General features: G+C 40.9%; 1 protein-coding gene across 1 annotated transcript in view; it reads right to left on the reverse strand.

Moving 5' to 3' along the window:
- Positions 1-2,423: 2,423 nt before the first annotated feature.
- CNIH3 (cornichon family AMPA receptor auxiliary protein 3) overlaps positions 2,424-14,190 on the reverse strand; it is a 207,689-nt gene continuing 195,922 nt past the window's right edge. The window contains exons 5-6 of the mRNA XM_075595510.1: positions 8,672-8,815; positions 2,424-6,544 (exon numbers count right to left, since the gene is read on the reverse strand). Of these exons, the coding sequence (XP_075451625.1) occupies positions 6,514-6,544; positions 8,672-8,815 (175 nt within the window). The 3' untranslated portion in view covers positions 2,424-6,513. The remainder of the gene's footprint in view (positions 6,545-8,671; positions 8,816-14,190) is intronic.

Here is a 14,190-nt window from a genome sequence, read left to right on the forward strand (position 1 = left end):
TGTATCAAACACTGTAGGGGAGTCAAAGAAATTGGAACTTGCCTTTAAATCTATTGCTTTAGAACCAGCAAGGGCTCCAGCATGTACTGCCGAGGAAACAGGGAGAAGTGTACTTGACTTTGAAACAGGAGCCCTGGAAAATTCATCTTTGGCTCCTGGAAGGCAATGTTAGCTTGGGGGCTCCAAGAAAAAGAAAGGGATACCCCAAGGGTGTCAAGAGCAGGACTTGATGCACAGACTTGACCACAGAGGGTCTGCAGGGTAGCGGTGATGGAGTCCAGCTTCCGTTCCAATGTAGCTAGGTGGTTGGAGTGAGTCAGCAGGAGTTGGCCTCGGAGGGACACCAGCCTCCCTACCTCCGCAGGGTCCATGTTTGGCCAGAGAATTATACAACGATGCTCATCTCTGATAGGATGCAGACACACATAGCTGAGGTAGGGGTACATGATCACCGGTCAGAGCTAGGGGACAGAGTCCTGTTAGAGTTGTAGTAGTCAGGATGCAGGCAGAGGTCAAGGCAGGCGGCAGAGATGCAAGGTCAGGATAACAGGCTGGGGTAAAGGCAGGTGGCAGAGGTGAAAGGTCAGGATAGCAGGCTGGGGTACAGGCAGGTGGCAGAGGTGCATGGTCGGGTCACAAGCTGGGGTCGTCAACAGGGAATGCACAGGAACACAAGGCACATGAACACATTGGATAGAATACCATGTTCGAGCCCAGGCTGGGAGTAACTGACTATTTAAAGCCCTGGAACAAGTGCATCCAATTGCCAAGTCCAGGAAGAGGTTTGCCAGAATCAGACATGGCTGTAATGGCCACGCAAGGGTAAGTTCCACCAAAACCCAGGACTGGAACCCTTACACTCAGTTTGACTGGGGGTTGCCTATTCTACGGTAAGCAAGGATTCCAGGAAATGGTAGGGGCTTTGCAGACGCTTCTGCCCCATGTGAATGGCCAGCTCCCCAGAGCACTAGGCTTAAAATGTGGGGGGGGGGGGGAAAGGGGATGATATGGGCAATGAGGCTCTTATAATAATGGTGGAGCCCAGCCATTGCCATATAGTCTGGATGAATATGCAGGGTTGCCCTGTATATACATCTTATTGTGGCTCATCTGGCCAAATATATTATGTAAATGTATATGTGTGTAAACCTTTAGTTTCTGTGAAATGTATTTGTGCTTGTGTATCTGTGTGTTTCTTTTGTCCCTGGGCATGCTCGGCTGGTGCTGGGCTGGTGCTAGTCCCTGTGCTTGCCCACTTACCCAGCCTACATGCCCAGAGAGCAGCTTGTTCCACGAGTGGGTTGAGGACAAGGAAAAGTGCGACTCATTGTCTGCCCAGAGAGGCGCTTATCTCATCAAGAGATAGGTCAGTATTGAGCACATGTGAAGGTAGGCGCTGTTCTCATTGGCTGGTTTGTAATGCCTTAGCCTCCCTGTCACATCCCCAGCCCAGATTGGCCAACACAGGCAAGCCCTCGTGTTTTGATTGACCCAACACACAGCATCTGAGCTGTGATTGGTTGCCACCCCATTCTCCATGATTTCCTATGGTGGCAGGGAATCTAGAAAAGGTGCAGCCGATCCCAGCTCCACAGACCTTGCTGAGGCTAGCGTGGAGGTAGATTAAGCAGTGTACTCTGAGGTTGTGCCAGACACACCCAAAACCGGGGCTGCCTGCTATTCAGAGTTGGAGATTTAAACTTACCTGCCTGAATTTTGCATCCAGTGCTGCCTACAATTCCCAATCTCCCACAGGAGTGGAAGCTGCGCCGGGTAAGGCATTTCAGAGGCGCCGGGCACCTTGGACTGCTTGGACTCCCCCTGTATTCCCTGTGTGGAGTCAGTATAGCTCTGTTGGTGATAGTGTGCTGTGTCTGCTGGCTCGGGCCAGAATAACTATACTTTTATTTGATCTCTGTGTCTTGGCTGGTGCTTGATCCAGAGAAAGCTTCCTGGTTTCCCGCGACACTTATTTCTATATTTATTCTTTCCAGGTGGCCTGAATAATGACATGGCTCAGTAGTGCTCAACTCCAGTCCTCAAGGGCCAGCAACAGGTCACATTTTAAGCATCTCTCAGATTCAGCAATGGTGGCTCAATCAGTCTTCGACTGAGCCACCTGTGCTGAAGCTGGGACATCCTTACAAACTGACCTGTTGGGGGGGGGGGGTCTTGAAGACTGGAGTTGAGAACCCCCGACATGGCTCATAAGGTAAATATTTACCTGTACTTGTCATTCTGTAGTAGTCAAAACTAAATATTCCACATCATGCTTTCATGTCAAAACACTGGTCAATGGCAATAGTGATGTACAGTAATATAACAAGTTGATGAAATCACCGTTACGATGACGGTTTAATAATTGCAATTAGAAATAAGTTTAAAAAAAAAAAAAAAAGAAAACATTTGTTTGAATTGTTTATTCTGATATACTCTCCCCACACAATTCAGCCCCACACCCTTGCATGCATATAATGATGAAAAACACACATCTTGACATGGAATTGCTGGCGAATGTCAAATCAGTCTGCCAGGTAACGCTTGCTGGTTGGGCTGTAGGGCCCAGCACAGCATTGCAATCTTCAGTTCAACAGGGTTTAAAGCAGCTATACCCACACGGATCGAGGTTCCTGTTTTAGTTTAGCTTCCCTGAACCGCGAGGTGTCCCGAAACCAATCCGGGGACCCCTGACATCCGGGGACCCCTTGCTTCCTGAGCACGGCATTGGTCGTCAGCTCGCTCTCGCTGCCAGCAGAGAGCAGCAACGTCATCTACTATCGCAGGGGTGGCCAACTCCGGTCCATCTAGGTCCACCAACATGTCTGTTTTCAGGAGTTCCCTGCTTCAGCATAGATGGCTCAATCTGTTCCTGCTTCAGCATAAGTGGCTCAATCAGTAACTCAGGCAAAGACTGGACCACTGATTGAGCCACCTGTGCTGAAGCAGGGATATCCCTAAAACCTAAACTCTTTTTGGCCTTTGAGGACACTTGAGTTGGCCACTCCTATATTATTGACTCCAGTGGCCATGTGGGATTTGGTGGGGGGGGGGGGGGGGGTAAAGAAAACTACAAAAGGGTTAAATCTTCTTTATGCTAGGTTAAAAAAATATTATTTATGGGGGAGGGGGGGATCAAGGGATTGCTACTTTTAACTAATAATGAAAGCTGTCTGGCTATCCAAATCCAGTTTGGAAGCATTAGCATGCGAAGTGTATCACAGAGAGCAAATGTATGATAATTCAATATCCCACTGTTGAATGACTTAATGTAAAAAAAAAAAGAAAAATGCAAATTTTGATCCTGGCTGTTGAATGCAAAATATATTGTAATCGCTTGTGACAGGTACACCAATGCTTGCTCTTCTTTTGAGAAATGACCTGTCCATTAGGAAGCTCTTTCATTTATAATGTGTGTGGCACTGAAAGAAGTGACATGCAAATATTAGCACTTAAGACAAGACAGGAGCAGACCCAAGTGTTGTAAGTGAATTCAACTGTTAAAACGCCAGTCCCAGTCGGCATTCTGTAGCATATTGAATATGCACACAAGTGAAAGTCTTTACCAAAGTACCAATTAAAAACTGTTAACTCAATAAGTGTTAAAATGTCATTGAAATTTGGGAGGGAGTGCTTCAATGGTAGATAATGCTTTATGTTTAATTGCAACAAGGCTAGCACTGCTTCCAATATATCAATATCCTTAAATATTCTAAGATATTATTCATAGCTTTTAAATCCCACCCAAAATTAACTTTGAGCTAAACACACAAGATTAAAGAGTGGCCAATTACAAGCCGTACACTCATGTGGGTTTTTTTTTCAAAATAAAAGTTAAAAAATCTTTTTTCTACTTGCTTATAAAGAGGTGTAATTCGTAGAGTTGCCACTGTATCAAGTATACCCAGGCTGGAACTTACGAAACTAAGGTAATGGATATCAAAGCACAATAATAAATAATAATAGTTTGTTGTTGTATAGCACTGCTAGTTTTATGTAGCACTTTACAGAGACATTTTGCAGGCACCGGTCCCTGCCCCATAGAGCTTACAATCTATGTTTTTGGTGCCTGAGGCACAGGGAGATAAAGTGACTTGCCCAATGTCAGAAGGAGTGAACACCTGGAATTGAACCAGGTTCCCTTGCTTCCCGCTCGGTGTTAGTCAGTGTCTTTACTCGCTGAGCTGCTCCTTCTCCCAGTGTTACCTGTCATTGACTTGAATGAAATGTAGTGAATCTACAACTGTGGTTTTTTTCCCCCTCTCCCAGAATCCCCAGTGCCTTCCTCTCACTTTCTATTGGCTCTCCCTCCCTAGTCAGTGTAGTGACATCTTCAGACTGGGAATAAAGCTATGTATGCTGCCGTTTTGTTCCACTCCAGGCAGCAGAAATGTGGAGGGATGGTGATCATGACAACCATCTTTATTGTCCCCAGAAAAAAACACAATATTCTTATACATATTTCTCTGTAAAAGACAATCCAAGTAATATCCTACGTGTGTTTAAAAAAAATCAGTTCTGTAGTAATAGATACCCTTTTTTTTATTTTAAAATTCAACTCTTACTGCCATTTTTAATGAGTATTAATATACTAATAATCCTTTCATTTCTATAGCAGGTTTTAGCACACGTCTCCAGCATTGCAACATCTTTGTAACTCTTTCCTGTTTTGGATAATTTGTTGTCAATATTCCCAGCAGTTTGATCTGTAAACTCTAACAATAGATAATGTTACCGTAGTAATATAAGAATACATTGTACTGTAGCTGCTGAATTACACCCACTGTAGGATTGATTTTAAACTGAAATGCAGCCATTTAGTGTTCCCTGGGAAACATGATTTTGCTGATCGATCACGTTAGAACCAATTGATCGGCAGTTTAGGTAATTAATTTTCAATAAAAGGTAATTAAATGCTGCATATATTAAAACAAACAATAATTTTTTTTAAGCTGCATGGATTGCCTCTTTAATAGATAACATGTTGCCCTTTTTTAATGAACTGTGCACTATAAATGAAAAATTAGCAGATTGAGAAAGACTGTTTTAAACTGGCCAAGACTGCACATTAGTAGCAAATATTAGCTTCGGTCCACAGATTTCAGCGGGTCAATCTCAAAAAGGGCGATTCGCATTTTGCGGATTTTATATTATTATTACCAATACACTCCGCGGATTCCGCAATCCGTTGATGAATTTGTAGGATCTAATACGCGGATTCAGCGATCTGTTGATTAATTTGTAGGATCTAATACACGGATTCAGCGATCTGTTGATGAATTTGTCGGATTCAGCGATCCGTTGATGAATTTGTAGGATCTAATACGCGGATTCAGCGATCTGTTGATTAATTTGTAGGATCTAATACGCGGATTCAGCGATCTGTTGATGAATTTGTCGGATTCAGCGATCCGTTGATGAATTTGTAGGATCTAATACGTGGCTTCAGCGATCTGTTGATTCATTTGTAGGATCTAATACGCGGCTTCAGCGATCTGTTGATTCATTTGTAGGATCTAATAGGCGGATTCAGCGATCTGTTGATTCATTTGTAGGATCTAATACGAGGATTCAGCGATACGTTGACGGATTGTTAGAAATCCGCCAACGGATTGCTGAACCCGCGGATTGAATTCTACAAATCCGTCCACGGGCTGTATCCAATGGAGTTTATTGATGAATCTGCTTGGATTAAAACTGGCCAAATCCATTTGCGTATTTTACACCGCGAAACAATTTTTTTTGGAAAATGCGAGAAAATCCGGGAAACGGATTTGGCCTGCTTCGCACATCTCTAGATTTGACCCAAAACATACAATTGTCACTGTTGTCTAAATCTACTACGTAGGCCGCTCATGGAACACTATCCGTGGGTTAGATCTATGGGGAAATTGCATAACAATCTCCCTGCTGCAAAAAATGATGTAATACTGCTAAATATAATATTTAGAGTAATAAAGTACTCCAATCACAGAAGGAAATATTTTTTTTTTTGATAAATCCGATATTTTTGCACCACTTTTGCGCCCATTTTTATTTTGATAAATAACCTCCAATAGTTTTTTACGAAACACAATTGATATTCATGGAAATAGAAATCATTATTGCCGGGTACAGAATCGGTAGACCTGCAATATACATTATTCACCAATATGTTGACGTGTGGACTATTACTATCTCCCCTCTGTCCTCTGTAAATAGAATCCAGCTTTTTGTGTAGTTAAGAGCAAGTTCACATTCACTGTGCAGTGACTTTGACCAGTTTGCCTTCCGATGTCCAGACTTCTTCCATTTGTATTGTACATCATCTTATCCATTCAGTCCAAAGTCAGGACCTTCCAGGAACAGAAGCACCGAGGCAACTGTGTCTCACCAGTTTGAGTTCCTTCATACAGTAATGTGCTGAGGTAGCCCTCTTGACCGTCTTTTAGCATCAGCCAAACACGTCTTCTTTTGGCCAACCATTACTGTCAGGTTAAACATTGTGTTATTCAGCTTCTCTGCTTCTTCTGCTGCTTAGGAAGAGTTCATGAAAGTGTAGATCATGCTGATGGTGGAAGGGAGAAAAAACAGTGTTAGGCACCTCTGGCTGCAAACATGTTTGGTCATTTTTTTAATATTTAATAAAACCCTAAAACTGAAGTAAACGTGGTGCTTAAATCCATGTTACTGATGCAGATGGGGGTGTTTCTGTCTTTTTGATAATTCATAACAAGATAGCATGTTGTTTTATACGGAAGCTTCCAAAAACCGCTTATCTTCTGGGGTGAGGTGGTTATACCACCTTACAGAAAGTGTTACCCTCATGAAAAGCACACATTTTCTGCAAATAGGAAAACCCCTATAAATTATTTGAAAGATCGTACTGTCTGACCGGAGGAATGACATTGAAAACGGAAGCGTGTGTAATATATATGTAACCTTCTATACACCTGATCATACCATGGTTAGAATTTACTTACATCAACAGATGTAGGCAACGTTATTGTAACCCGTGGAGTGCTGCAGCGAGACATACACAACTCACCACGCGTCAGAAGGGAGCGGGCGGGCAATCACGCTTTTTCACCCGCAGGAGCACGCCACAGATTGCAATAACGTTGTCTACATCTGTACTTTATATGACCAGCATCTGAAGATGTAGTAAACATATATAAATGTAATGCATTAATACATGGGTACAGTGCTCACTGTTTCAGTGGTTATTGGTGTAGATAGATTTATGTGGTTCAGAATTCATTTTGTCACGTAGATTCCATTTTGTAAGGAAAAAGACAGCAGGAGTCTAAATGTGTTGACTGGTAGAAAAACAAGTGACTTGGAGAATAACAAGTGAATTGTTGATAAAACATCTCAGGTACAAAAAAGAACCTATCCAAGGTTATGATAAGAATATAGGCTTTGTGCCCAGACTTCTGCAAAGTAATTTTCAAGGATGAGAACATGTTTTTGTCTTGGTTTTCTCAGCTTTCTTTTGCTCGGTAGTAACAGATCTTATTATCGATTCTTATTATTGCTTCATGCGAACATGCCATGCATACAGATGCAACTGTCGGTTCTGGCCCAGCGTGAGGAAAATCCAAAAGCATCTCGCAAACACTCGGCGGCATAGTCCATAGACGCTGTAATGGCCCATCAGATTAACACAGTGAGGGTCCCTGTGTTTGTATGGGGCGCACAGCCCGGTAGGCTTCACACAGCCTGAGTCTCTTTCAAATGCAGGGAACCCTGCTGTGTCCTTCCGATGGGCCATTACAGCGTCTATGGACTATGTTGAGGATTTTCCACGACATGTTCATGGGATTCCTCAGAATCTGGGCCAAAACCGACATTTTCATCTGTATGTTAACTGGTAGCTAGGAAATGGCTATATGAAGCCTGCTTGAATAGATACGTCAGAACAATATACATCGAGCACCAAGAAGCTCCATTCGCCATTGGTACAGTATGCCTATTGTTATTTTGTCTGAAATAAATATTGGAATTGTAAGTGATGGGTCTGAGGCTATTTCATGTGATATTGGGCAGAGAAAAGATCTAGAAGATATACCGTATAAGAAGCACACATTTATTTTCAATTGGAAATCTTTCCAGAAAGACCTTCTTGGGTAAGTGATTTTTAAAAATCCCCAATGGAAGTTTTGTCAATCAGTAAAGTTACCTTGAGCAGTGAGTGTTGTTGGTAACCAACCCTAGGGGATTATACTGACCTAAGGTGTTGCTACAGCGAGTGTGCAAATCGCAACATTTATTTTTACTGCTACAGCTCCATCATCTAAGATTAAATATCTGCACGGCCCATTAAAAGGTATTACAACCCACAACCAATGTACACTTTTGGACCAATGTGGATACTAGAACTTAGTTTAATATCATAAGTATAGAATAAATTAAGTTCCCAGATCTTTGTCTCATGTTACTGTATGTTTGCTTGAAATCCATCACAGTAATACTTTTTAAGGAACTTTGACCTTTAGTGGTGGACAATACTCTACATGCCAGGCTCAGAAAGGTTCTGTATCTACTAAAACTCTTATGTTGTGTGATGAGAGAGAAAATGTTACATTACTCAGAAGTATTACACAGTTCCGGAGGTTTTCATAGAACTTAATGTACCCCTGAACATGATTAAATAAGAATGCACACGTCTCTACAAAAAAATGCTGAAACTTACCAGTAAAGGTAATAAAAAAAGGAGAGAAAATAAAAAACTAGCTTGCACCAAGCCTCCTTTTGGCAATAACTTAAAGTACCAGCATTCATGACTACAGGCGGGTCGTATGCTAATTCTGAACTATCAGCTGGGCAGTGGAAATACCTAAAAAAAAAATGGAAAAACATTGATATGTTATTATACCATCAATACGGTTTGTCAATCAGTAGTTTGTAGTGGTGTTGTTTTTGTGTTTTTATGAAACTCCATTCATTAAGTTCTCTACATTAATGAAGTTGGCTATATATAAAGGTACTAGAGTGTTTGGGCTTTATGTGTCTCTTAACATTAATGTACTAAGATCCTTTGCATCGACTTCAGCACCCCCGATGTGTGGAATGTTTATAAAGAACAATAGGTGGCTTATGATGCATACAAGATGGTGATGTGTGTTGTCTCACTGTCTTTCCTTATCATCTTTTGATAGTTGATAAGCTGTCAAGTCTGAGCTGAACTTAACCCGTTGACTTTAAAACTCCTATCATAGGTAGGGTGACCATATTCGTCCCGGCAAAAACCGGGACAAATGTCGCGCATGCCCAGTTGCCAGTGCCGACTGTGCATGTGTGAATGGCGAGTGCTTACTGCACGTGCGAGATCGGCGTGTGACGGTCACTTATGCGCAGCTGTGATCTGCACTTTCTGACCGCTCATGCGTGATCTGAGCTTGCCAGTCACATATGCACGGCTGACAAGCGGCAATCGCTTATGAGTGGCTGGCAAATGCCGATGGTGCATGCGTGGCTGGCAAGCGCCGATCGCACATGTGCACGAGTGGTCGGCAAGTGCTGATTGCGCATGCGCAGCCAGTGCAGAGAAAAACCGGGACAGTGGCCAGAAAAGTCTGGACCTGGGACAAGGCTAAAAACCGGGACTGTCCCGGCTAAACCAGGACATCTGGTCACCCTAATCACAGGTATAGCAAATAAAAAATATCACTTGTGAGCATATTCACATCTCAGACAGATCTGCAACCCTGATTTTCACCATTATTTCTTTGCATACAATGCTTCCGCTGTAGCTAGGGATTCTGGGAAATTACATGCAAATGAGCGCTCAGTGTCATATGTATCAAACTTGGAAAACAATTGTATTACATTTCACTCAGACACTAAAGAACAATATACTAAATTACTTATACACTGAATGGTGTAAGCAACGTTTTACTGGCACCAGCCCTCTTATCTTTTAAGAAGACAAACGACAATTTCTGTGATTCATTATGCAGTAAATTACAAGATTCACATATTCTCTTATAAATAGTGACTATGACAATGTTTCTTTTGAGCATTTTCAGGGTCCTTATACCAATCTATGTGTAAATATTAGATCTGGAGGCTATGACCAAATATATCTCAATTTTATTATGCATTTTCTACATGGTTTTTGCCAGTGCTAGATCATCCCTTATCTTCACATGAACGAATAATAATAAGCTTGATTCAATAGGTGATTTATCAAGGTGCTCAGCACATAAGCACAGAGTATAAGAAATACCTCTTCACATGTAATTTTCAGTCTATTTACACTAGTTAATTGATAATGATAGATATACGTGTGTCATGGTAATGTATGGCACTTCTGCCACTAAAGTACATGCCTTTATTATTATTAATAATAATAATAATAATAATAATAATAACATTATTTGTATAGCGCTTTTCTCCCAATGGGACTCAAAGTACTTCACAGTTACTGAACACACAATCCCAGCTAGCTCTAACCCCAGCACCCACCACATCATATATATATATTTGTGTCAAAAGGAGTGCTACTGAGCATGGCCAAATGTATACAACACAAGACAAAAATACCCAATACTGCATCCAATATGACAAAAAATATTTAGTAAACTACTTAAATTATGTACTTAAAGCGATGATCTAGCACTGGCAAAAACCTTGTAGAAAAGGCATAATAAAATTGAGATATATTTGGTCATAAGCCTCCAGATCTAATATTTACCCATAGATCATAGTATAAGGACCCTGAAAATGCTAAAAAGAAACTTTGTTCATTTAAGTTTTTTTACTATGTATTTCTTGTCATATTGGATGTAGCATTGAGTATTTTTGTCTTTTTTTTGTATACTTCACAGTTACAAAAGAAAAAAAAGAACACATTTAAGGTTATAAAAGAGAGCAAACACAAGGAAAGATACAATACAGGATGGGACGGTGCTGTAGCTATTAAATGCCATACAGGTTGTGGTTTTATTAATTATGCCTGGGTAAAAAGGTAGGTTGTGAGCCTGTTTTTAGAGATATCCAGAGAGGAGGCCTCTCGGACTGTACGAGACAGACTGTTCCAAAGAGTGGGAGCAGCCTGGCTAAAAGCTCGGAGCCCAATGGAAGTCAGAGAGATTCTGGGAACTGTTAGGAGTCCTTCATCTGCAGTTCAAAGTGAGCGAATAAAAAGACCCTGATCTTCATTTTATATTACATACGCTCACTCCTAGACATACAGAAGTCAAATGTAACATCATTTCAGAAGGATTAATCACTTCACTGCATTGCAGCTAGCAGCACACTGGCTTTATACTGTATCACTGGTTTTCAACCCACTCCTAAGAGAAACCAAGCCAGAGTCTCCCCTTTTTACAGAAACAAGTAATACTCTATGCCAGTATGCACACCTTGATAAAGCGTGGTAGCGCGAAACGCATAGGTGCGTTTTTACCCAGTATATCCAGTATATCCATGTGATTAATTAAACTTCTTTGTTATTAGAGCCACCTCTTGATACTTTTTGTTCTTTATAAGTTGTGGTAGTTCTGACTCATGCACACTGTGGATAGTGAGTAGAAGCAAACAGCTCAACTCAATCCCAAACCATATAAGGGGGGCTTCTATTTTCTGAAATGTTTATTGGGGGAACAAAGCAGAATTATAAGGGGAATAAAGTACTCGGGAAGTACGCACTAAGGGTTGGGAACATGTAATGGGAATATGAATAATGATGGCAATAGGGATAAGTAAAAAAAACAAAGGCTTCTCCCAGGGAATAAGTGGAAGACCAGTGCTGCTGAGAGGCAAACTCTGAAAGGGCATGATATGACACAGACAGAGTGGAAATATGTGTAGGACTGCACCAAATGGCAAGGGGAGGAGGAGCAGCCCAACTCAGAGGAGAGAATGGGGGGGTTGCCAGGGCAACAGCAGAAACCAGGAAGTGCTGGAACAGACAGGAGACAGGAGACAGAAGTGTGTGTGTGTGTGTGTGTGTGTGTGTGTGTGTGTGTGTGTGTGTGTGTGTGTGTGTGTGTGTGTGTGTGTGTGTGTGTGTGTGTGTGTGTGTGTGTGTGTGTGTGTGTGTGTGTGTGTGTCATACACATTTTAAGTTATGGTGGGTGAAAAAGGCGACAAAAACCTCCACCGTTAGCATATAGCCAATAAAGAATATCACTTGTGAGCACATTCACTTGTCTTAGACAGGTCTGCAACCCCGCCTTTCAACCATTATCACAAAGCATTTAGTGCTTCCACTACAGCAAGGGATTCTGGGAAATGACATGCAAATGAGTACACAATGTGTCACCTTTTGCCTGAAATATATTTACATGGAACCCATATAAGCAAATGCTCTGCTGTTCACACAGCTTTTAAGCCGTTGGTTTCAGAGAGGCCTCATTTATCAAAAATACCTAGGAGAAGATATTCTGTATAAAATGGGATTTCAAAACTAAATAAAACTTTGGCTCAGAGACAAAGGCCCAAGTGCACTAAGCTCCATTAGTCTATTTAACCTAAATTAACATTATGATTACCTGAAGCCTCTGCACTAAAGCAAATAACCTAACGGTAACCCAGTGCTACTTCTTAAATAACGTAGGGTTATTATATTCCGGCTGTTAGCGCTAATACTAAGCAAAAGGGGTGTTCCTCCCAACATCAAACATGTTCTAAAGGCCGTCGGGATAGAGAGAGAGAGACAAATCTATTTTATTAGAGTCTTAAGTGATAAGTGATATATATATATATATATATATATATATATATATATATATATATATATATATATATATATATATATATATATATATATCACTTATCTCCAACACACCTTGAAATAACATGTGGAGAGACACGTGTTCAAAAAGGAGCACATTAGAAATACCTGGGATATATGCTAATAGGCTATGGAAAGTATATTTAAATGAATCATATTAGCGCATATATTCGAGGTGTGCTCATTTTTGAACAGTGGTGTCTTTCCACTTTTTGTTTGAGGTTGGGCAGCTGGGTATCCCGTTGGGTCTCCATCTCCCTTGTAATATCAAGGATAATTATTTGAACTAGAGGTTTCCCCTGGTCATACTGCGTGAGACCCCCAGTGTAGGAAAAAGGAACCTCTGATGTCTTGCCACTGCAGAGCAAGAATATATAATACCAACAGATACTTATACAGAATATCTCTCTATCTTTCAATAATTCTGCATGTTAGTAATGCGCCGTCCATAATTACCCATTTATTGTGTCTTTATTTTACATAAAAAGCTGCATGAAAACGGCAAAACAATATCCTAAACCCTGCCCCCCTCGTTAATGCAGTCATCTATTAGCCGTCATATGTAACTAAAGACTGCTCTTTGGCTTAGAACATCTGAAAAGGTCAATGATAGTGGGTATATAGATGTCCACCAGCAATGATGACCCATTAAAAGGGTACCATCCTGGAACGTAGTGACAATCTCTGTGTCTAGTTACATTATCAATAGCTAAAGGGACTGGATTGGAGTTACATGACTTGTATTCTTGACATTAAGCGGCACCATCCCAGTTCCTTAAATTGCACACTTCTAATTTTAAGCCTGTAAATTGCAGACAATCCATTTGTGTCACGATATAATGAAAGTAGTGGTCGACTAGGTTAGTCTTAATATATTTATAAGAAGTTTGACAATACAAGTTCATTACAGAATATGTGAACTTTAACATTGAGGTTTAATGAAGATATTTTATTCATGTTTTAGGCTTTCAGTGGCCAGTGCGTATGGAAGAGCTAATTTCATAAGACACACTCAATTTGGGAAGCTTTAAAATCATTCTTACAAACTCAAGAACAGGACTCATTTCCAATAAATACTTTATTTCCTATTGAATCTTCTCATTTAAGACAATGAATTAAGTAAAGACATCTGAGTCATATGGGGCTGAAGTAGTTGCTTTGAATTAAGACTGAACAGAGGGTAACGCTTGCCTAAGCAAGCGAAAAAAGACCCCTATATAACTAGCACTCAAGGACAGGAGAATATAGTCAAATAAATATAACTTAAATTGATGTATGCAGTAAGTGAAAAATACTCTGAAATAAACACACAACGCTAAATGTTTAATGGTTAAAATAGTATTAAATCAAATAATAAAATGAGATGAACCACCTGCAAAATAATGCGGGTGAAAAATAGGAGCTATAAGGCACTAGCACCATGCAATGAATGATGCTACTGCAGATGGTGCCTCAGGGGGGGGGGGGTTTCA

The sequence above is a fragment of the Ascaphus truei genome, chromosome 4, assembly GCF_040206685.1.
Source record: "Ascaphus truei isolate aAscTru1 chromosome 4, aAscTru1.hap1, whole genome shotgun sequence".
In the NCBI taxonomy this organism is placed as follows: Eukaryota; Metazoa; Chordata; class Amphibia; order Anura; family Ascaphidae; genus Ascaphus; species Ascaphus truei.